The sequence below is a fragment of the Python bivittatus genome, unplaced genomic scaffold (genome assembly GCF_059951505.1).
Source record: "Python bivittatus isolate LINGU-HERP-01145 unplaced genomic scaffold, Pbiv_v1 ctg000960_np1212, whole genome shotgun sequence".
Classification (NCBI taxonomy): Eukaryota; Metazoa; Chordata; class Lepidosauria; order Squamata; family Pythonidae; genus Python; species Python bivittatus.
In genome coordinates this window covers 5,149,917-5,173,687 of record NW_028277124.1, presented here as the reverse complement: position 1 = coordinate 5,173,687, position 23,771 = coordinate 5,149,917, and the positions used below count along the sequence as shown (strand labels likewise).

Genomic DNA, 23,771 nt, shown 5'->3' with positions numbered 1-23,771 from the left:
AATACACAATTTTCATATTTTTGTAAATGCTGCATGATTCAGTCTTACTGAATAAACATACAGTAAACATTCTTCCTTATATTTATACCATTTCTCAATTACTTAGTTAAGAGAAAAATGTGGTCTATACACCCTTTCTCAATATAAAGCTGTATTGCTCCATCAAAGTCCTTTCCATAAACAGAAAGAACCTTTACATGGATGGAAGGGCAACTTGGGATCCAAGCCCACTTTAAGCATTTACAGTTTTTTTTCCCTGCAACATATTTCTTTTAGCACATTATTCAACAGCATTATTCATAGGTACAGTGGTACCTCGGTTCACGAACTTAATTTGTTCTGCGACTCTGGTCGCGAACCGAATTGGTCATGAACCGAATCAAATTTTCCCATAAGGTTCAATGTAAATACGGTTAATCTGTTCTGACCCCTCCGAATTTGGTCGCCAACCGATTTTTGATCGCGTCCTGAATCAAATTTCCCCATAAGGTTCAATGTAATTACGGTTAATCCGTTCTGAACCATATTTTTTTTTTTTTAAACCGCAAAAATATGACACAAAGTACAGTACGAAGAGAGAGAAAGCTAACCTTGCTTGATGCGACTTCTGGCGTGGAGGGCAGGAAGGCGGGTGGGGAGGCGGATATTGCTTGGAGGGAGAGTCCCCCTCCCTACAGGAAGCCGCGACCACGTGTCACGGGAGGGAAAATGGCCGCAGATCCTGTACATAACCCGATCCGGCGTTCGCGAACGGAGGCAAAATTTTGCGAACGGAGCTGTTCGTGAACCGAATTGTTCGTGAACAGAAGCATCCATGAACCAAGGTACCACTATACATTGAAATGAATTCATGTGCATTCAGTTTAAAATGCAGTTGCATGTTCTCTTATGCCAGTTCAGAGATTCTATGGATATTATATTCAAAGGTGCTTTATTTTATTAGGTATCCAGAGGAGTTGGCATGGCATACAAATCTAAACCGAAAAGTCTTGCGGAAATCTCCACAGCTAGAAAAATTTCATCACTTTCTTGTTAGTGAAACTGAATGTGTAAGTATTAACTTGTTCATTGCTGTTTTTATTTTTCATTGTGGGCTTCATACGATCTCTTGCATTCAAGAAATTGTTTATTCAGAGTTTGAGGGCAAGTTACCTTCTTTCATGTTTCTGATCAGTTTGGGATAGGAACAGTGCTGAAGTATCTTTTCTTTAGAACCAGTGAAAAAGCATGCTGCATGTTATTTTTTGAATCTCAGCCCTGTGAACTGTAACTCTTAAAAAAAAGAGATTTTGTTGATATTAGTACTTAAACGTCTTAGATTTCTGGCTATCAGAATATGGCCTGTTCATAGTAGGAGATAGCCTTTTTGAGAATAACGCTTCATTAAATCTCTATTTTTGAGATGTCATGAAGTTTTGTTCTGGACAGATGTAATTATAAACAATAATTTGACTTTGAGAGAGGATTTCATATTGAGAACATCCATATTCTTTTGAACTACTATCTGTTACATGTAAATTGATGGCTGGGCAATGGAAATGAATTTTCCACATCCTTTCTATGTCCTTCAGCATTGGAAAAATAAATTTATGGCCCCGGTTACTCAGTGGATTGAAGACCTGATACTTGTGATTTATGAGTTGTTTACAGGGGTTTATTATATGTGGATATGACAATGAAATATGGTCATTTTGTATTGAAAATGTTGCATAAAACTTTATTTCTGCTCACTTTTATTTTGACATCTCTACAAGTTGAGCTCATCTCTTAGTCATTTCATGGATACATCTGTGTAGTTTTCTTGGCAGCAATATGGAAGTAGCTTGCTGTTAACTTAGAAGTACAGTAGCTTAGAGATTTCTTTTTAACTGATCAGTCTACTCTATAACTTTGGAATTTTCTGGAAGTGTCTCATTCAGGGGGATTATCTTAAATTTAAGTATATCGTTTGAGCAGATATGTTTTATGTTTTCTTTAATGTACATAAATATAAAATGAAGTTGGAATTGTTTACTGTATTTATTTTGTTTTAGGGGAATATTAGCCGTCAGGAAGCTGTCAGTATGATCCCTCCATTGCTTCTTAATATTCAGCCTCATCATAAGGTATTCTTATATTATGATATCTGAAATTATTTTGGAGGAAAAGCGTAAAGGAACATATATATTGATACTTAATACTGTACATTTGTATTGAATATTCTTTTTTTAATTTGGTTAATAAACATTCAGTGTAGAAGAATAGAATGTAATGTAGACATCTCTGTGGTTTAAATATCTAAACCTAAGAGTTTCCACTTGTCTTATCTTTTCCATGATTTAACCATTTACACATTAATATATTTCATTTTTATATTTGTATTATCCATGTGTTGAAACACATACCGTCTGTCTTTCCCCCTACCCTTAATATAAAGTACAATTTCATATTCAGATTCTTTAAAAAATGTAGTGCTCTAGGGGGCTGGAATTTTCCAGTATACCTGTTGCCACCTTCCTATCTTGTTTTATCCCCCTAAAAGACAGAAAAAAATGTACCCCAAACTTTTCCTTTTTTCCACTTCTTGCCTCCTTTCTCAATGTTGTCTTTTTCTGTGTTATGAGACGGTAGAGAGAAAGGCAGTTTTCCATACAATTTCTAAACCAGGAGACAACCTTTTCAGGTGTCAGACACTTATATAATAATATATTTGCTGAAATTTCACAGAATATTGGGTGATCTCACAATATTTTGGTCATTTTAAGCTTAAAAAAATAATATGTGGATTCTGCAAACATCATCTGAACAGGTGCCTTTCAAAACTTACTTGAATCCCTGTGATTCTCTTTCTTGGAGATACTTGTTTTCAGCTGTAATGGCTAAATCAGAATTAGAATGCGTGTACTTTAACTGAAAAATGTGTAATGTCTTTGAGAACTTAATACTATCCTGCTAGATGCAACATCCTTAATTCTGTTGATTTCATTCCCAAATCTCTCTACAAATAATAATATATTTAAGCAGATATGCTTTGAGTACATTAAATAATATTAATAACCCTCTCTTTCTGTTAAACAACTTAATCTTGGTAGATTCTAGATATGTGTGCTGCACCTGGGTCCAAGACCGCCCAGCTTATTGAGATGCTGCATGCAGACATGAGTGTTCCTTTTCCAGGTGAGTGAGAGAAAATATTAATTGAGTTATCCAGATTGAACAGCATAAAAGAATGTAATAAATGAATTTTAATTATGGTTTGTGCTGAGAAATACAATCAGATTTATTAAATTTAATGTTGACTTCCTCTCAGAATCCTTTCACATTTCAGCACTGATCTTGCACTAGAGCTTTTGGTCCCCAGTTTACTCCCCAACAGAGTATTACTAAAGCCAAGGGCATAAGTCATGCTTTTAAGGGGTTGTGTTAGGGAGATATAAAGGGAGCCTTAAAAACCACATGATACTAGATGATAAATGCTGTGGCTATCTTTTTTGCAATTAAAGACTTGCTTTTGATACCACCACCTGGTTGCTGTTTGTTTATGGAATTCACCTGCTATTCACACCTATCATATGGGGCATCCTGCCATATACATTTTAATAATAAAATGTGTGTGTGTGTGTGTGTGTTCATTATTTTCATCATTTTTGGTCATACTGGATCCAAATTGTCATTTGAGGGAATGTCTTCTCTTACAAGTGTTTTGTCCACATGAAAGGACGAGATTTAGAATTTTTGATTAATTTTTGGTTTCCTCCAGTTTTCTCTGTCACCATTTTCTCTGCATACTCATTTTTCTACAAATTGGATGTTAGCCTCTTCTTGTGATTTCCTGGTCCTATCCAGTTTTTTCTGTCCATATTACTATATTAATATTCTCATTTTATACCATTTGTGTATTGTCTGTTACACTTGGACTGAAGGCAATTTACAGAACAATAGAGAAAAATGGAAATATACTGTATACATATGCTAGAATCCAATTTGCTAACAAACAAAACAAAACAAAACCCCAATAACCAGAATTTAAAACCCTAACTGAATTGCAGCCCTATCACCACTAGCACTCATATGCCCTGTGGAATAAAATGATCCTAAGTGTTTGGATATGGACCGGAAGACAGTCTTTATTCTATGGCTACATTGCTCTTTTAGGTGTGCTTGGCCTCAACATGGCTGGCTTTCAGGAAAGCATTAGAAACCATACTTTTAAAATTAGCATTTGACACCCAGTTATGAATATTGGGTGACTATCAGTTGTGCTTTAAATTAATTTTATATAAGAAGTTGCCAGGTTTTGTTCTATACTAATTGTTTTGTACAATACCCTGAGTCCTGTGAGAAGGTAGCATAAAAATGTTATAAATAAAAGGTAACTCTATAAAATATTTTTTGAATTATATTTTCTTGACTACATTTAGTTAATATTTTGATCTTATCTGGACTAATTATTATTGAAAAAATAATCCTTCCAACCTCCCAAGTGATTTTTTGTTAACCGGAAGATTTTCTATTTTTTTTCCTAGAGGGATTTGTAATTGCAAATGATGTTGATAACAAACGTTGCTATCTGCTAGTTCATCAGGCAAAGCGGTTGAACAGTCCTTGCATCATGGTTATAAATCATGATGCCTCAAGTATCCCTAATATACAGATTAGTACAAATGGGAAAAAAGAGATCCTCTTCTATGACAGAATATTATGTGATGTTCCTTGCAGGTAGGTTAAACTATGTTAAGTTTTAAGCCAGTATTGCTATTTGTGGCATACTTTTCTAATGCTAGTTGTTACCAGCATTAAGACAGCAAATATGAACTGTATGATAAAATGGATGCAAAATTATAAAAAAAAACATTTGCGACACAACAATGGGAAGAATTATGGAGTAAATATAAGAACATTACACCAAGTTATAATTTAAAGGAAAATTGGTATAAAATGTTCTGCAGATGGTACAGGTGGTTCTCGTTTAGCAACCAGAATTGGAACCAGCAACTCGGTCACTACAAGTAGTGCTCACTTAATAACGGTAATTGGGTCCAAAATTTCCATTGCTAAGCGATGTCGTAAAGTGCGATGTCACATGACTGGATTGCTTAGCAACGGCAATCCTGGCAGTCCCCAGCTGCCATTGTTAAGCGAATCTCCATGGGTCATTAAGTGAGGACCACACTTAATGGGATCATGACTTCTGACTTCCCTATGATTTTGCTTGTGGGAAGCTGTCAGGGAAGGTCGGAAATCATGTGACATGAGGACACTATGGTGGTCGTAAATCCAGACCAGCTGCCAAGCGCCCAGTTTGTGATCATGAGACCATGGGGGTGCTGTGATAGTCATAAGTTCGAGGACTGATTGAAACTACCAGTTGTTCAGAACTGTCATAAGTTTGAACAGTTGCTGAATGGGTGGTCATTAAGCAAGGACTACCTGTAAGTGATGTGGTCGCTAAGTGGAAAATCATGTGACTGTAACTCTGCTTACGATTTTGCTTCAACTGTCCTTTTTTCCTGACTGCCCCACCGTTTGGAATGCTCACCCTGGTGCTCGGGTAATTAGCAAGAAGGGAATTAATGTTTATATTTACATTCATTAGAGAGGAAGGGTTTATAAGAGTGTAAGCAGGCAAACAGCTGATGCTAGCACATTCCTTTTGATGTGTATTCCCCATTGTATGTGTTTTATAATAACACAATAAAACAATATTAACTTTAAAAAAATACACTTATGATGAATTTAAAAATGCATTACTTTCAACCTGCTCAAATAAAAATGTAATATTGCAGCTAGCATAGAACATAACTTTCCATACTTCCTTGGAATTAATGCAGAAATGTCTCTTTCAGTGGAGATGGAACGCTGAGAAAAAACATTGATATATGGAAAAAGTGGACTACACATAACAGTTTGCAGCTACATGGGTAGGAAAACATTTTACTACATATTTGAACTTGTGGGATAAATTTAAGAATTTGACTAATATCTTGCCTTTTTTTTCTATATGCAGAAATAAAAACTTGGCTTTTTGATATTACCATTCTGTTCTCTTTGGAAAACTCCAACATGCAGATTGCATGTATTACACCCAATTCTCTCCATGTGTACGAATATTTAATGTTATGGACTCCATAACTAAACTGATATAAAAATACGCCTCATTCATATTAGTCGGTGATTCACATTCATATTCACAGGTCAGCCCCCTTTTAAAAAAATTTCCCAAGGTGGATACTTTGCATAGATTTCAGTTTGTTCTCATTTTCTGATTCCCCATCCCACCCGAAAAGCCAGACAGCTCATTCTGACACTTTTAAAGTGGGAAGTGGCCATTTAGGCAATTTAATCCAATCTGCTGCTCAGTGTAGCAGTCCAAATTAAAGCATCTTTGGCAGATCGCTGTCCAGCCTTTGCTTGAACGTCTCCAACAAAGGGAAGGCTGCCACCTCTTTGGTTAATTGCTTCCCCTCTCAAACTTCTCTTGCTGCTAGCAAGTTTTTTTTTTTAAATTTAAATCCAATGTTCAGCGTCCCATACTCTGGGTGATATAAAATGAGTCTTGACCATTTTCTGTATGACATGCTTTTAGGTACTTCAAGAGTGCTATCATTCCTTGGTCTTTTCTCAAGGCTAAACATGCCCACCTCCTTCAGTCTCTCTTTATAGGACTGTTTCTCACCCTTCGTACTCTTATTTCTTCCAGTTTGGCTGAACTCTTCTTAGCATGGTGCCAGGAACTGGACAGATTACTCTAGGTGGAGACTGACAAACATAGACTAAAGTGGAACATTTTACTTCTGATTATTTGTAAACCCTACTTCTGTTGATACAGTCTAAAACTGCATTTGTCTTGTTTTGCAGCCATATTACAATGCTGACTTAGATTCAGTTTGTAAAGAGCTGTTCCAAGATTTTTTTACATGTTTTACAGGTATTACCCATTTTTACTGTGCGTTTGATTTCTGTTTCCTAAGTGCATAATTTTATGTACAGTGGTACCTCGGGTTACGAACGCCTCTGCTTACGAACTTTTCGGGTTGCGACCAGCTCTGGCCGCAAAAATTTACCTCGGTTTGCGAACTCCGCCTCGGGGTATGAACCGGATCCGCGGCCATTTTCCGCCCGTGCCACATGGTCCGCGGCCATTTTTCCACCCATGCCACGTGGTCCGCGGCCATTTTTCCGCCCTGCCGCACGGTCCACGGCCGTTTTTCTGCCCTGCCGTGTGGTCCGCGGCCGTTTTTCCGCCCATGCCACGTGGTCTGCGGCCGTTTTTCCGCCCTGCCGCGCGGTCCGCGGCCGTTTTTCTGCCCTGCCGCGTGGTCCGTGGCCGTTTTTCCGCCCTTGACACGTGGTCCGCGGACACCGGAACGGATTAACGGTAATTACATTGAACCTTATGGGAAAATTTGCTTCGGGTTGCGAACAAATCGGGTTGCGACCAGTCACGGAATGGATTAAATTCATAACCCGAGGTACCACTGTATCTGTTATATTTCATATATTTCATTTTGATATTCTAACCCCATTGTCTAAGTGAGGGGTGGATATCCTTAATGGTTGTATGCGGCCCCTGAACTTCCTCATATTACACTGCAGAAAAGTGGTTTAATTTCAGCAGCAGTTTAACAAACTGGTTTAATTTTTAGTAGAGTGATTTGGAGTCACTGGTGGAATGAATTTTTAATTAAAATTTTTAAAAATACAAAGATAAAAAACTAATACAAACTAAGAAAAATAAAAAAAGTAAAAATAAAAAAAAGTGCAGAGAAAAAGAAAAGAAAAAAGATATAAAGAAAAAAGATATATAAAGAAATGACTTCCCCCTTCATCAACACAAGTACAAACAATTTCAGTAACTTATCACCTTCTCTAACCTTTCAACAAAAGATCTCTTCTTCCCATAACTCATCTCTTATCTATAAACAAATTATAAAGCCTCATCATTCAGTCCTAATCGGCAAAGGCCATTAAGAGTTACCAGAAATAATAACATATATTTTAATCTTAATCAAATAAATCAATTTCATATTCCTTTCATTTCCAATCCATCTGGCTCCTTAGTCCATTTATAATTTTCCAAAATCAACATTCTAATCACCTTTTGCTGTTTATTTTAGAATAATTTTTTTTGTTTAAGTTCTTAAACTTGCATGAAACTTCTTTCGCTGAGGACTGAAGGAGAATCATCCGGTGTAATAAAACTTGTCATTCTGAAGTTTCTTAATATCCAAAAAGCAGTTAACAAGCAATTTCTGGAAGTGATTAAGAAAGGAAGTGGGTGAACCCCTTGTTTGTTTGAAGGCTCCGAACCATGGCTTGGGCAAAGCTGACTTTCCCTCGGCTCCCAGAGCCTAAAACCCACCAGAGACCACTGTTTTATGGTCTCGTCGCAGGGAGCCTCTGTATGGAGCGCTTGTGGACAATCCCAGGTCCTCCCCTTTATCTGAAGAGGAATTTCAACATGCTGAATCTATGGCATTCCTACAATATATTAAGGAAGTCACCTAAATTTAAAAAATGAGATCACTTTAGCAAGAGTTGTTCTTGGTAACTCTGTTGTTTTCCGGTGCTTAGGACATTGTGTTCAGTGTACTTGCAGCCTGACTGCTCTTTGATCTGCTCTAAAATTTTCCAGGTATTGATTTCAGAGTAAATAACTTGGTTCAGTTCTTATCTGCCTTAGAAAATTAACAGGTCATCTGTTGCTCCAGGGATACAAACAATATTGTTAATTTCTTTTTTTTTGGTAATAGTTTATTAAAGTTTATATATATAAAAATGAATGCAAAACTAAAAGACCTACAGACAAAAAGAAAAAGAAAGAGAAAAAGAAATATAAAAGATGACTTCCCCCTCCCTCCAAACAAATACATTAACAGTAACTTAACACCTTCTCTAATATTACTGAAAAAAAGCCCTCTTCATCCCCTTCCCCTTCCCTAAACAATAACCAAATTATAAAAAATATTCAACAATCAATCTAATCAGCAAAAGCATTAAGAGTGCCAGTAATAATAAACTATATATTTTAAGCTTAAACAAATAGCTCTATTTTGCATTTTAACCTCTAATTTTTTTCTAAAAAGTAAAACCTAAAAGATCTCTCCCCTTAAGCATACAAAAGACCAATAATAATAACATACGTATTTTAAACTAAACTAAATAAATTGCTTTTACAGGTATAAATCATTGTCTTACAGTCCTGGTCAGAAAAAGAAAATTAAATACTAACAATCCAAGATCAAAACCCTGATCTGATAGATCTGCTTTGAATTTCTTTCTCTTCTTTTTGAAAGGCTCAATCTTCAGTCTCTTCTCCAAATAAAACCCCAGATAGTAATCTCTTATCATTCTCTCCCTGTCTATTTTCAGAAAAGGTTTCAGAGAGTTGGTGTTTCCCAGTTGTGAGTCCAAAATTGAATAGCTCTCAGAGATACTCTTCTGATCCATTACAGCTTCTTCCTCCATATCATTCTCATAATCAAGCTACATTGAGTCCATCTTCAGATCCACAGTATCTTTTTCCATATCTTCCATGTCTCTCTTATAATCTGGCATTTCTTTAAAGTCTTTATTCAAGTTGTCCTCAACTTCTGTTTTATCCAATGAAATCTTTTCTTCTTCTACAACCTCTGTTAATCCCAATTTTAGAAATAGTTCCTGGACACATTGATTCCAAACAGCTAATAGTTCTTCTTTGAAAGGATACTTCCCTATTGTGTTAAAAGATATCTTTTCCTTTAATTGCTCTGTGGTTCCCTCTAGTTAACCTTCAAAGCTCAGTCTTATCTGGTGTTTATTTTCAGAACCAAAACTTTTCCAGGACAGTTTTTCTTGAAGTTAAATCCAAAATCATTTACTGTATTTTCTTAGACATTTAAAACAATCCTTTAAAAAGCTGTTTCAAATCCATCTAGCCTCTTAACTGTTCCCAATCAGCATTCTTAATTCCCTTTCGCTGTTTCCAAACGTTAAAATATTTATTTTTGATTTTTAAACTTACTTTAGTCTTCTTTCTCCCAGGATAGTTGGAAATTCTCCCAGTGTACAGCAACTTGCATTTCAGGAGGTTTTTAATTGCCAAATAAATAGGCAGGTTCTAATATTAATTAAAAGAGGAAGTGAAAGCAAATCTAGTGTCCTTTTGAAGGCTCTGCACCATGGTTTGGGCTTGATGTTTTTCCCTTGACTCCCAGAGTGCTCCATCTGCCGGAGATTGCTAGATTGCGGTCTCTTCACAGGAGTGCCTGTGAGTGATCCTGTCATCTCCTTCATCTGGAGGTGATTCTGAAGAGCTGACGCAATTGCTAGCTCCTCTAATTACTGCAGGCATCAGCTCCACAAAAACGGAGCCATATTCAATCTGCCATTTCTCCCCCAGAAGTCCACAATATTGTTAATTTCTAATTTCAGATTTCATGCTCTGAAATTTTTGAACAATATTTCCTATGTAGACTACAACTAAGGATTGCAACTCGTGGAGTTGAGCAGCTGGCAGAAGGAGGTAGAATGGTGTACTCTACCTGTTCATTGAATCCTATTGAAAATGAAGCTGTCATTGGCTCTCTGCTGGAAAAAAGTGAAGGTGTGTATAGTGTAAAGGAAAAAAAAAAGAACTGGTATTTTTACTTTCAAAAAGAAAGTAAAGCTTACTCTTTTGCCTAAATTTGCAGGATAGTGTATTGATTGAAAATCTGGGTTTATTTGGTATCTGTTTAGTTGGAATCCTAATTTTAATCTGGCTGCTGCTATCTCATCCTTTCTAGAGATTACAGCTGAGTAAATCCAGGCAGCATTGTGCTTCTTTCCTGATTCTAGCCACAAATGAACCATACTGCCTCTGCAGGAACTGACTTGCTTGATGTTTTCATCCCAGATGTTTTTAAATGTCAGAATATAACATACCATTGTTAGTAGTGTCAGGTTCGGTCAGCACGGGGCTTCGGGGAAGCTCACAGCCAGACCACGCGAACTCCACCAGCGGCAGCTAGCAAGGGAAAGAGGAACTGAAAGCGCCGCTAATTAATGGGCCACCTGCGCCCAGCCAAACAGGAAAACCGCAGCGGAAGTTTTAACTATACACTGATAACGGCGCGAGCCAACAATGAACGGGGCCGCAGGCAGCGAAACAAGATCACCGCACAACACAGAACCCTCGGGCTTGCACGTAACCGGGGGGGACCAACCCAAGCCGGAGGGGGACTGCCAATCAAGGACAATGGACCCTGACCGAACCTGCCATCATGGACAATCAAGAGGGATTATTGGGGGGCCGATAATCCGCAGCGGTAACGCGATCGCGGGACGGAAAAAAGCGCGGGAAGGGGGGAATATAACGAGTGATGCAATTGTACCAAGCCAGTCCTGGCTTTGCTTGTGACTGCTACGTTACGCATGAGTAAACCTCTTTTGTGAACCACACGTGTCACGGGAGTTTCTCTGTTGAACGAGGCAAACCTTACAAGTAGCTGGTTTCACTGTTTGTATGCTATTCAAATGTGTTGTTAAAGAAGCCTCATAGATTTAGTGTGAAGATCTTATTTTATATCATGTTTACTTTCTGTCTCACCCCATTCTTGATGAGATATATACATACCAAGTACAGTTGCCAGTCCTCAGTATTTGTGTGTTTCATGGGTATGTTTAAGGAACCTTAATAATTTCAATATATATGTCCTGTTTCTTGACAATTTGGGTCAAAGCTTTAAACATTGCTCAGAACTGTTTAACTTTTCAAGACCTATTAAAGATTTGAACTGAATGTATGAACAGTCAAAAAGAAACAGGAAAAAGGGACAAAATAATAAAATACAAATGAATAAGCAAGGGATTTACAAATGCCATGGAGGTTTTAATTTTCCAATGTATCATTAATTAACTATGAGTAACTGAATGTATTATATTATTTTAAAAGACTAAAAATCACTGTAAAACTCTAAACAAAGCATGCATTTGAGTGACTAGGTTCAAAACAGTATGAATCGCTGAATGAGATAAGCTACAGTAAATTCTATCCATATTACTAAAGGTAGATTCTGATTTTAAAATTCTGTAAAATCGAATTATAGAATCTAAGCATAAAGAAATGCAAATTTTGTATGTGGTACAAATCTATGGGTATTTATTTGTGATCAAAGACCAATCATAAAAGCAAAGTACAGCAAATATGGTGAATTAAAAAACAAAAAAAAACATTAAAAACTCTGAAACAATAAAGTGAAGGAAGCACCAGGTGGTTTCTGAAAGCCATGGCTATCGATAGGAATTTTGCAGCATCAATTTCTGAGAATTAATCACATAAAAGAAGAGCAATAATCTCATATTCACAAGAGCAATTAAAATTACTGACAATTGGAGCTATGAAATTTGATCACCGTTGCATATATAATGGGCATTTTAACAGCATATGTGTTGCAGATTCATCCTCCGTATCTTTGCACAGGGAAGTGTGGCTTTCATACAGAGCGTTAGTGCCTCTGCTAATTGCCATCCTAATAGATAGTGCCCCAGTTTGTGTCAGAGTAAAGAGCCTCCTATGAGGAGCATGTCGGATATTAAAAGAATATTTACCAACAGTCGGGGTGGGGGGCACAATTACGCTGTAGAAAAGATGGGAAACCTTGACTCTGTCAGTTTGAATATTTAAGTCCCAAATTCTCTCCTTCAGTTCAGCCAGAGTTTTATCTAGCTAAGAGAGAAAGTGCCATTGAGGAAAGGCCGCAGTATGCTAAGTCATTGTTAACTTATCTCTTTAGGGTAGAAACAAACGTGTTTAGCAAGATGAAATGGACCAGGGAAGTTCCCCCAAAGACTTGCATCAGCCAGAAATTTGAGTCAGCAGAATCTTAATTGAGCCCCAAAGGAGATGTAGCCTAATTCCAGCTGTATTAAAGCATTCAGAAGTTGAGTGAGGGATATGTGTTATAATTTTTTAAAATTTTGATTGAATAACTTCTAAGCTTGGGATCTCTTTAAAGATGTGCAACATCGTAATCATAATCAGAACTTTAGCTTAAATAATATAATGGCTGCTGGGGCATAGTTATTTCTAAAATGACTTGCAAATTTAGCAATGACAAGAGTTGCTTTTTGGACTCTTATAAGCACCTCTCTACTTGAATTGACCAACCAGTAGGGTTAAGGCTAACCCTAAGTTCAATCCATGTATTAAATTGTAATCTAGGAATGATTTTCAATGCAAATTAAATTTGTATCAAATTTACTTTTGATATATGAAGTTATTGTAGACATTGAAACATACTCTCACAGCCTGGTTAATAATATGCATATAATGTTGATTGATCTGTTTTTTGAAGGTGCCTTAGAACTTGCTGATGTCTCTTCTGAGTTGCCAGGTTTGAAAAGATTGCCAGGCATTACACAATGGAAGGTAATTTTATAGAAATGTGTGCTGTAATTAGAGAGTTATATAAGATGTAAACAAACTAATTTTCCAAGCCTAAGTAGGTTCAATTTTATTTATCCAAAATGAAATCATTAGTCTGAACCTACCCTTTTCAAGTCTCAGCATGGTTTCTCTGGAATTCAAGCATGCTGCAAACAGTGATACATTTGTGAACTGTACCAAAAAAGGAGGTGGGGCAGGGAAGAACTTTGGTCATTTATATAAATGCTGTGGTAGGAGAGGGGAATGGTGAATTCAGTGACTGACAAGTTTGCTTTAAATCAGAGTGTCCTTAGTGTTTGTGTCATAGTTAAATCATTATTGCTCATCCTAATCACAGGATTTGGGTCGGATGGATTGGATAGATAGGAGGCAGAGATATTCACTATATGTCACTGCTGTCCAATCTCTCATCCTTAATCTTTTCTGAGCTCCATTAACTGGCTGAACTGGTTTTGTAGCAACTGATTTCTTTTACGGAGAAGATCAGTGAGTTCCTTCATTGTATTTCCCATGTATCCTCTGACCGTCAGCTCTTCTACATAAGAAAGAAAGAAAGATGTAGTGTTTATTAGAGGCATAATTTCCTTTTGCCCAAACTCCTCAGTGTACCTATCTGAAATTTGGGAAGGTTATGTCCCTCAGAAGAATCCTTGCTCCAATGTTTATAAAATCAGCACACTTTGTTCCCTCATAATGCTGTAACTTTCTTGAAAATCCCATCTTGTTTTGTATTATATATAATGTTTAGCAGATGAGGCTGTTTACGTCTTTGGTATTAACAGGGACTTTCTTTTTCCATTGATTCTGGGTAGGTAATTCATATTTTTGGGAAGCATCTCCTGGTTGGCAGAGAGATCTTTTAGCAATAACACCACAAAGAAGATATCTTTTCCCAAGATATTTTTTTCCCAAGCCAGGTTAACCATACTACAAAGCAACCAATTTCAGTATCATTTGAATTGATGAGCTTCAGGGTAGTCAGTTGTCCCTTGTTACATTTCAGCATTATGTCTCATGAGAGAAAGGGAACGTGCACTGCTTTGTTGAACAGATTAATTGTAGAATTTGAAATACATTTGTATTTTCCCACCTAGGTAATGACCAAAGATGGTCATTGGTTTGAAGACTGGAAAGAAGTACCTTCTAGCAGGCACACACAGATCCGCCCCACAATGTTCCCTTTAAAAGATGAACAAAAACTTAAAGCATTACATTTGGAACGCTGGTATGTAAAGTTTTCTCTTCAACATATTTGTAACCATGTGTTGAGTTCAAGTTCATTTAAACATTGCCAAGTATGTGCCCAACTGGGAGAGGTATATAGTTAAAAAATTAAGATCTAGAGATGTATTTTAAGGGTTTAATAAAGTCCAACAGCATTAAGAACATCTACTTCCCATCCTCCCTCAGAGATATGCATTGAGATGTTGCCCCAAAAAGGGTGCATAAAACTAGAGAATGGTTTTTACAAGTTGGGTGGGGTGGGCTGCAATATTTTATATGCTATCTTTCTCCAGCAAGTTCCAAATTCTTTAACAGTATTACAAACGATCCACATAAAACCATCTAAAAATATGATAGTCAAAGATACAATATTTGATGACTCATTTTAGCCATGGCAATACAGAACTTAGCTATAGTATTAGTAATGTTGAAACTGGAAAGTAGGAGCTTTGTATAATAATGAATACTGTCACAGAAGAGGCAAAATAAGGGAATGCTATATGTTCCAAGAGAAATTATAGTTGTACATATCAGTTGTTTCTATCTCCTTTGAACCACAAGGGCAAACTCATTCAGATCAGGGAATTTTGAGGTATTTTCTCAGTAGGAGAACTAATGGTAACCCATTATGCCATGCCCAGTAGTCCTCTCTCAGTTTGGGGAAGGTGAGAGAGGTTAAATATTTGGCCAGCACTCAGAGTGCCCTTGAAATCCAGGTTATGGTGTTCCAAGTTGTTGGCTAATAATGATAAGGAAATATAGATGCCATGCCTACTGAATGAGGCTGTTTTGGGAAGGGAGATGTCACAAAACAGCTGTAATAGCTAAGCTTCAGACTCTGAGTCCTCCTTAATAAGATACCTGACTAAGCAAGCAACTTTGTTGTAAAAAATCATGCAAAAATTAGATAATTTTTAATTTGACTAAAGTTTTTTTTAAAGAAATCAGATTTTCTGATCAGACTTAACTAGAGTTTAAGAATATGCATATTGATACAAAATACTTGCTGCTTATCTAGTTTTAGAATTTTACCACATCATCAGAATACTGGAGGTTTCTTCATTGCTGTATTAATTAAAAAATCTCCTATGCCATGGAACAAGCGTCAACCTAAGGTAATGTTTGGTATTATTGAAAACATTTTCCAGTATGTTTTAAAAGGGTAAGATTTTAGAAATACCATAAAATAATTGTGAATGTTTAACAGCATATTTCACAGGAAACTGCTTTTGAAACTAGATGGCAGCTGGATACTGAAGTTTGTGAACGAGAGGGATGGAGAAAGCATTTGCTGAAAATTCAACTAACTAAATGAAATCCACTGGGCATTCTGAGTCCTTGGATCTATTTTTAAGCAGAAATAGAAGACCAGATTTAATCCAGAACCATATATGATTCCGTTACCTAATCAGGCTAGATTATACAAGGAACAAGGCTTAAAAATGGGGGTTCTATTTCCAGAAAAGTAACCATTGCTTCCCACTGTCTTGTTTCTTCATGCAGAAGGAGAGCCATTGCCCCATATAGAGTACAGTGGAACCTTGGTTTACGAACTTAATTCATTCCGTGACTCTGGTCGCAGCCCGAATTGGTCGCACCCCAAGGAAATTTCCCCATAAGGTTCAATGTAATTACCATTAATCCATTCTGGCATGGAGGACAGGGAGGCGACTATTGCTTGGAGGGAGAGTCCCCCTCCCTAGGACCACATGTTAGGGGCGGAAAATGGCCGTGGACCACATGTCAGGGCGGAAAAATGGCTGCAGACCACAGGTCAGGGGTGGAAAAATGGCCGCAGGCCACGTGTCAGGGGCGGAAAATGGCTGCGGACCATGTGTCGGGTGGAAAAATGGCCGCGGGTCCGGTTTGTAACCCGAGGTGGAGTTCGCAAAGCGAGGTAAATTTTTGCGGCTGGAGCTGGTCGTAACCCGAAAAGTTTGTTAGCAGAGGCGTTCGTAACCCGAGGTACCACTGTATTTTTCTTCCTGCAGGGCATCCCTGCCTTATACTTTTCCTTTGTTGTAATTTATGTTTCGTGTTTTTTCTGGAATTGCTATTCCATAATTATTGTTTACCAAAACAATTTATCAAGGAGTTTCTTTTTTGGTTTGTGTTGCAGCCTACTGATTTTACATACATTCAACCATAATTAAATCATTGTTTACTGGGAAGACTTTGCTGTATATCAAAAGTGAAACCTACCCATGTTAGGGGGAGAAATGGTCTGGTCCTTGCAAATATGCTAAGTACTTTTTTGTTCTAGGTCAGAGTTGAGCTGATCTTAATAAACATAGTCAGGTCATCTCTTCTGGTGTTGGCTCCCCATAAATGAACAACACTTTGTGTTAGAAGTGAAGTTGAATTTCCATGCAGCCGTGATGGTGTGTTGGAGACCCAGATTTGGTCCAACAAAATAAAACTCTTCTGCTAGTTTATTAAAAGAAGAATATCTGAGTATTACTGCACAATCAAACCACAAATCAATTATAGTAATACTGAGCTACCATTAGAGAATAGTGCCCTCCTTGGTGTTAGCTGAGTGGTGACAGCTGCAGGGAGAGAAAGGCTGCTTTGAAACTTTCAACAGAACAGAAGCATACTGGCAATGTGGAAGGCCAAGGGCTATGCTTTCAACAAAGCATTTCTTTTGTGCTTGAGAGCAACTGGATACCATAAAAAGGGTAACGAACAGAAAAAGAAAAAAGAAAAAAAAAAGAACGCTCTTCCTGACAGCGGCTGGAGTAGGTGCCCTTGATGTGTATAATACATTTCTGTTTGTGGAAGGAAAAGAAAATAAATTTAAAACCCTATTGCAGAAATTTGTGGCCTATTGTGTGTTGTGAAAAACTATGAATAATTTGTCTTCAGATCACACATACAAAAAGAAACTTAGTTGAAAAATTTGTAACAGGTCTGAAACTAAAGAGTCAGTTCTTGTGACTTTGGTATGTTGACTGAATCTTTGCTCAAAAATCAAATTGCTTTGGGCATAAGAAACAAAAGAATGCAAGAATGCTTGTTCAGAGAATTGAACCTGTCCAGCAGAAGTCATCCAGAGTCTATGGGAGTGGGTGGTTATAGATAATAATAATAATAATAATAATAATAATAATAATAATAGAAAGTCACAAATACAAAGATCTGCAAATAGAAATAGAACAACTGTGGCAAAAGAAAGCAAAAATAGTACTAATAGTAATAGGTGACTTGGGTGCAATCCCAAAACATCTGGAGCAACACTTAAAGACTATCAGCATTGGCAAAATCACCATCAGTCAATTGCAAAAGGCAGCTTTACTTGGAACAGCTTACATGCTGTGATAATACCTTTAGCACCATCAAACAACAACATCTGCCTATCCCAGGTCCTTGGGAAGGACTCGATAGGTGGATAAAAAATCCAAATCCAATCTAAACATCTGGCTGACTGTGCAACCAGCAATATAATTGAATAATTGTTTTGGAACACAACAATGATAATACTCTGGTATTGGCCCATCGCCTGTGAGATCAACAGATTCTAGTCAGAATCATGGCTTTGGTTCTAACAAAGAATCAGTAGCAGGCAAAGAAGCTTGTAAATAGGGCAAACTGCGGCTGATGCAATATGAAGCAATGTCCAGCATAGGAGCAGCAATGTCCTAAATTTAACCACTGGCTAAAATGTGTAAAACTGAAAACAATTCAAGTAATATGCATGGAAAAGTGCCAAAGGAGTATGAATCTGAAGATTTTCTATTTTTTTTCTATTTGAATATTTGCCTGTTAGTTGCTTTCAAAGTGATGTAGCAGCAACCCCAACCAAATCAATTCTTCTGTCTCTTTTTAAAACATATATTTCATGGAATTGTGTAGCTGCTGAAACAACAAGGCTTCTTTGTGTCCTTCTAGTTCTAGCAGAACTTAGATATAAGAAGGAACAAAAGAATAGTTCATTTTGGTATGCCTCAGCAATGCTGACTGTGGAAAGCTAAGTGTGTCTTGGGAAATACAATTCCAACAAGAGAAATGAATGTTCCAGCTAGCTTGCCATGGCTGGCTGGCTGGCGGGCGGGCGGGCCGGCGGGCCAGCGGGCCGGCAGATTAGGTTTCTTAAGCTCAGCAAGAGCCTTATAGGTACTGTAAGAGTAGTTTCAGTTGCACCTTTTTATGCTATGTTGCAAATAAAAGCCGTAATGCGTTGGGTGAAGTGGAATGTAATCAGTGAAAGCTATTCCTATAATAATTCTTAAAGTCACCGTGAAATTTTTAACAGACTGTATACTAGGATTTACTGAGTTGCCATCAGCAATGTTGGAGAATAGACTATTTCACTAAGGATAGATGATTGAATAGGCTAGCAAACAAGACCCTGGAATATAGCACTAGTATAATAATTTTCAAGTTGTTCTTGTTATTCCTGCTTGAATGATCTTACCATTGAGGCAACAAGCGTTATTAAAATTATTTCATTCTTAGATGGGCAGAAGTTGATATCAATTTTCAAATGGATTTTGTTTTGTTTATAATTTTTATTAATGAAGTTTTCAACAGAATAAAAACAATGCATATTTTGAATTGAAGATAAGAAGAATAGGGAAAAGTAATAAGAAATTGAAAAAGGGAAAAAACAGGAAAAAAAGAAAAAGAAAAAAAAAGTCATAAAGAAGTGGCTTCCAGTCTTCTTAACAGCAGTTATAAGTGCACTTATATTTTACCCTCTCTCTTTAAAGGTTACATCAATTTTCAAATAGATTTTGGAGAAAAAATATTTGAGAATTTTTGCTGTACTCCATAACAAATAGAAATGATTTCTGGAATTGAGACACTGTTCTCTTTTGGAATAGGTTCAGAATAAGCTGCCTCAAAAGTCTGGAGATTTAATACCTGTAGATGCAAAACAAGATTCTTCAGAAAGTGAAGGCCATATAGTCCAAGATGCAAAAGATGGAGAGACCTCAGTAACCGAGAGTGTGGAGAACAAGAAGGATGGTGTTTGTGGGTAAGAAATTGGAAACGAAAGCTGTTGTTATTAACAGAAGTGCTCTGATTTGTATTAGTCCTCCATCCCTTGAGGAGTGGAAAATTGTTGGACATTTGAGACTTCTAAGGAAAAGCTCTGAGATCACAACAGACTTCATAGAATTATTAAGTTGATATGTTCTTAGTGTATAGCTTTTTGAAAAGAATTTGGTCTTCTGATAAAAAGATGAAGCATATTAAATTCCCTTGATGATGCAATGCATGCAATAGGCCTGACATAATGGCATTGAAATGGCAAGACCTGTGCACAACATACGTAATAACTGGAATGATTTGGGCAAACCAGGCAATGAATGTACTTTACTTATCACATTGAACCAGGATTTGTTTTATTTGGATGTCTGAACCCAGAATCTGATTGATTACTTATTTGTTAGTCTCTTGCCCAATCCAAAATAACGCAGAACAAGAGAAGTTAAGAAAGGCACTATTCTTCACGCTAAAATACCTTCTTCTCTTCAGTGGCCCTGGCAATCATCCTCTTTTCAACACCAGCTACTCCATAGCATAAGGCAAAGGTGGGGCTCTCTGAATCTCTAAGCATCAAACCTCATACCAAACAAGTCAACAGTTTGTCCAAGGAAACTAATTAATTTATAATATTCAAGAATAATTTTTATTATTATATAAATTTATAGTATCAGTATTATACATGCTGGCAAACATATAACCTGTGTTACAACCATATACATAAAATTCTGTTGCAAGAAACACAAACCCCTAACAAAAGCAGGCAAAACGTTTGGAAGACACAAGGCAAAACTCACACCCCATAAGCATAAAGAGATACTTCCCAAACAGATTAAACTCTCTCCATGAAATATACCCTGACATTCACCATCATCACCACCAACTAGAGACAGAGAGACATACATCACAAATACAGGTCAACCCTCAAAGCTGCCATAGATGCACACAGAGCTCCACCCTACAAAATCTGTGTTAATACACAGACAAAAATCATGTCATATGATAAATGGAAATGACTCCACAAACACATGCCAGAACTATCCTTCATCTATATCAGACTGCTTTGGACACTACTAGGTATTGTGAAAGAAATTGCGAGAACCAACCAAGAATTGGTCAATCAAGCCATGGTTCCAGCTTGTTCAAAAACCACAATTAATAATTCTGGCTTAGTGTTATACACTAAGTCCTCGTTTAGCAATTGCAATTGGGACTGGCAAGTTGGTCATTAAGTGAGGTGGTTGCTAAGTGAAAAAATCGTGACCACAGCTGTGCTTACAATTCTATTTCAGCTTTCCTTTCCTTTACAGCATCAGAAAGGTATGATCCCAAACAGTCAGGTGAGCCCAAACAGTGGGGAAGGTTTCCGGAACTTGACTTAAGAGGAAGCCGGGTAAAAAGGCAAATCTTAGACAGTAGCCCTTTTTCCCCACTCCCCTGCCCTTTGGCATGCTCACCCCGGTGCTGGAATAATTAACAAGAAGAAAATGTTTGTATTTACATTCATTGGAGAGGAAGGGATTACAAGAGAGTAAGCAGGCACACAGGGGGGACTACATATTGAAAGGAATGCACTAGCGTGGGCTGGTTGTCTAACACACTGGCTGCAAGCTACAAGCCGCTTAGGAGGCAAACAAAAGTCTTTAGTGTGAAACTGATTGGGGTCTTGTCAATTTCAGGCAGCTACTGTTAACTTGCTCTTAGCTCTTTATAGGGGGCACTGCTAAAAAAAGCAGCTCAGACCCCAGGTTAAGAACACCCCGTTTAAGGATGACCCATAGTTAACAAAAGAGCCTATTGGAGCAAATTCAAGTTTAATACACAATGGTTCAAGTTCATTACACAATACTACTTATACAGTATTATACAATAATACTGTTCCAGCTTACATACAAATTTGACTTAAGGACAGCCTTGAGAACGGAACTCGTTCTTAAACTGGGGTCTACCTGTACACTCAGGCTTTTATATGTATGTTTACCATGGAGAATATGGGCCATCTTCTATTGATTGAAATGAGTGACTAATGTTTTGAAATTGCAGAAGTGGGGAAAGGGAAGGAATTTAACAATACCAGAAAAAGTAGTAAGCTATGGAAATTTCTGTTTTTCTTGTAGACCTCCACCATCTAAAAAAATGAAGCTTTTTGGATATAAAGAAGATCCGTTTGTTTTTCTTCCTGAAGAAGAGCCTTTGTTTCCTCCTATTCAGTAAGATGTATTTTTTTATTTTCCATTTAATGGTTTCCTTGCTAAATTCGAGTATTTATCAATAAGATTTAACACCTTAAAGAAAATAAAATGGAACGGCACATGTAGTATTTTTATATGCAGTGTGTTAACTGGGTGATGTTGGGCCAGTCCAACTTACTTTCCAGGATGGTTGTTGCAAAAAGTAGGAAGGAGTATGTATATGCCTCCTTGAGCTCCTTGAAAGGCAGGATAAAAATCTAATAAATGAGTAAATAGGTAGTCTGGTGGAAACTGAAAGTAAATTCTGGAGATATATGCTGTGTGGATATGGTTGACATCTAAAGATGGCTTGTTTGTCTTTTAATATTTATTAAATCAAAATCTCCCCATAGTCCTACTATTTTTATTTATTTCATATAAAATGTTAACTGGGTGATTCCTAGGGGAATTTTTAAAAAAATAAACAGACCATCAACAAACATTGAAAGTAAAAAACATAATAAAGGGCAAATACGCAAACAAAACTACATAAACCAGTATTTTTAAAATGGATAAGTACATATTTGTGCATTTGAAATCCTAAGGAGTGATATGAAATTTTAAATATCTTGTCAGTATTTGTGGAAGGATATATTTTTTGGATCACAGCTTTGTATCCAAAGGTGCCTTTCTGCTAATAACAAAGTGTCATTTGTTCTGAGAAATAACATTTCTGATATAGCAGAATATGTGTCAGATAAGACCTTCTGTTTGGACAAACCTATTGTTAGATTTTTCTAGCCAGCAAAAGCACCCTTTCTCAACCTAGTGCCTTCCAGGTATGTTAGACTGCAACTTCTGTTATGCAGCTTTTATGATGATTTGGTCACCATATCTTTACGCTGCATTGTAACCTCACTTCTCCAATTTTTTGTAGTACTGCACTGTTAGTTTCACATAATAATATACTATACTTTCTCTTTGTGTTCATTGAATCCAAGTCATGTGATTTTGAGAAGAAAAAAAATGACTCCCAATAAAGTAAAATGTATATTGGAGCTTAACTTAAATATACTGTGTTTACTCATTCAATTACAGTTGGATAAGTTCCATTAAAATCAATAATTGTACAGCTTTTTAAAAAAAGAATATACAGAGCTGTTTATATTATGTAAAGTTGCAATAGGATGATTGTACTTAATACATGTAACTATTTTCAGGAGCTTTTATGCACTGGATCCTTCATTCCCTAAGATGAATTTGTTAACGCGTACTCAAGAAGGAAAGAAAAGGCAGGTGTATATGGTTTCCAAGGAGATACGGGATGTACTGTTAAACAACAGTGAAAAGCTAAAGGTTTGATTTGTACTTCTGTGTTCAGTAAGAATGCTTATTCAGAATGCTGTTAAGAGGAGTTGAGAATCTTCTCTTGAAAATTGTTGTCTTTTGTTATGATTTTCATTTGATTCAAAAGGTGCACTTCTACTTATCAATTTTAGCGCAGTTGTGAGATAACAGAAAAGCTTATCTTAATCAATCCATCAATTTTATTTTGGTCATAGACCAGCATATAACCAATGACATAGCTCTTACGCTACAGTAAGTATAAAAACAAAAATCATGTTAATAGCATAAAGTAGGATGAAGATAGAATTATTGAGGTAAAATTGCAGTGTGAAGATATTATAAACAATCCTTTGTAGTTACAGTTAATTTTACAACAAATAATCTAAATACTGTAATTAACTAAGGCAAATAACTATAAAATGTTATAAATAATAATAATTTGGAAAAGACTACAAGAGTAATACATTTTTATACTAACTTGTCATATCAAATCAATTATTATTTGGTTACGGGGTAGGAAGTTAGACATAAGATTCACACCTGATTAGGGATGTTACAGCATATTGTACAGATTGTAAAACAGAATTTAGCTGAGGACAGTGAAATAAAATCAGATTGGTCTGATAGGAGCAACCTGAGATAGAAGGAGT

General features: G+C 36.8%; 1 protein-coding gene across 1 annotated transcript in view; it reads left to right on the top strand.

Annotated features, from left to right (window-relative positions):
* Positions 1 to 23,771, top strand: part of NSUN2 (NOP2/Sun RNA methyltransferase 2) — a 55,764-nt gene that overhangs the window by 7,508 nt on the left and 24,485 nt on the right. The window contains exons 4-15 of the mRNA XM_088131486.1: positions 944 to 1,049; positions 2,034 to 2,105; positions 3,072 to 3,156; positions 4,506 to 4,698; positions 5,826 to 5,900; positions 10,434 to 10,564; positions 13,296 to 13,369; positions 14,482 to 14,612; positions 15,630 to 15,726; positions 19,438 to 19,592; positions 21,721 to 21,813; positions 22,995 to 23,130. Of these exons, the coding sequence (XP_087987612.1) occupies positions 944 to 1,049; positions 2,034 to 2,105; positions 3,072 to 3,156; positions 4,506 to 4,698; positions 5,826 to 5,900; positions 10,434 to 10,564; positions 13,296 to 13,369; positions 14,482 to 14,612; positions 15,630 to 15,726; positions 19,438 to 19,592; positions 21,721 to 21,813; positions 22,995 to 23,130 (1,348 nt within the window). The remainder of the gene's footprint in view (positions 1 to 943; positions 1,050 to 2,033; positions 2,106 to 3,071; positions 3,157 to 4,505; positions 4,699 to 5,825; positions 5,901 to 10,433; positions 10,565 to 13,295; positions 13,370 to 14,481; positions 14,613 to 15,629; positions 15,727 to 19,437; positions 19,593 to 21,720; positions 21,814 to 22,994; positions 23,131 to 23,771) is intronic.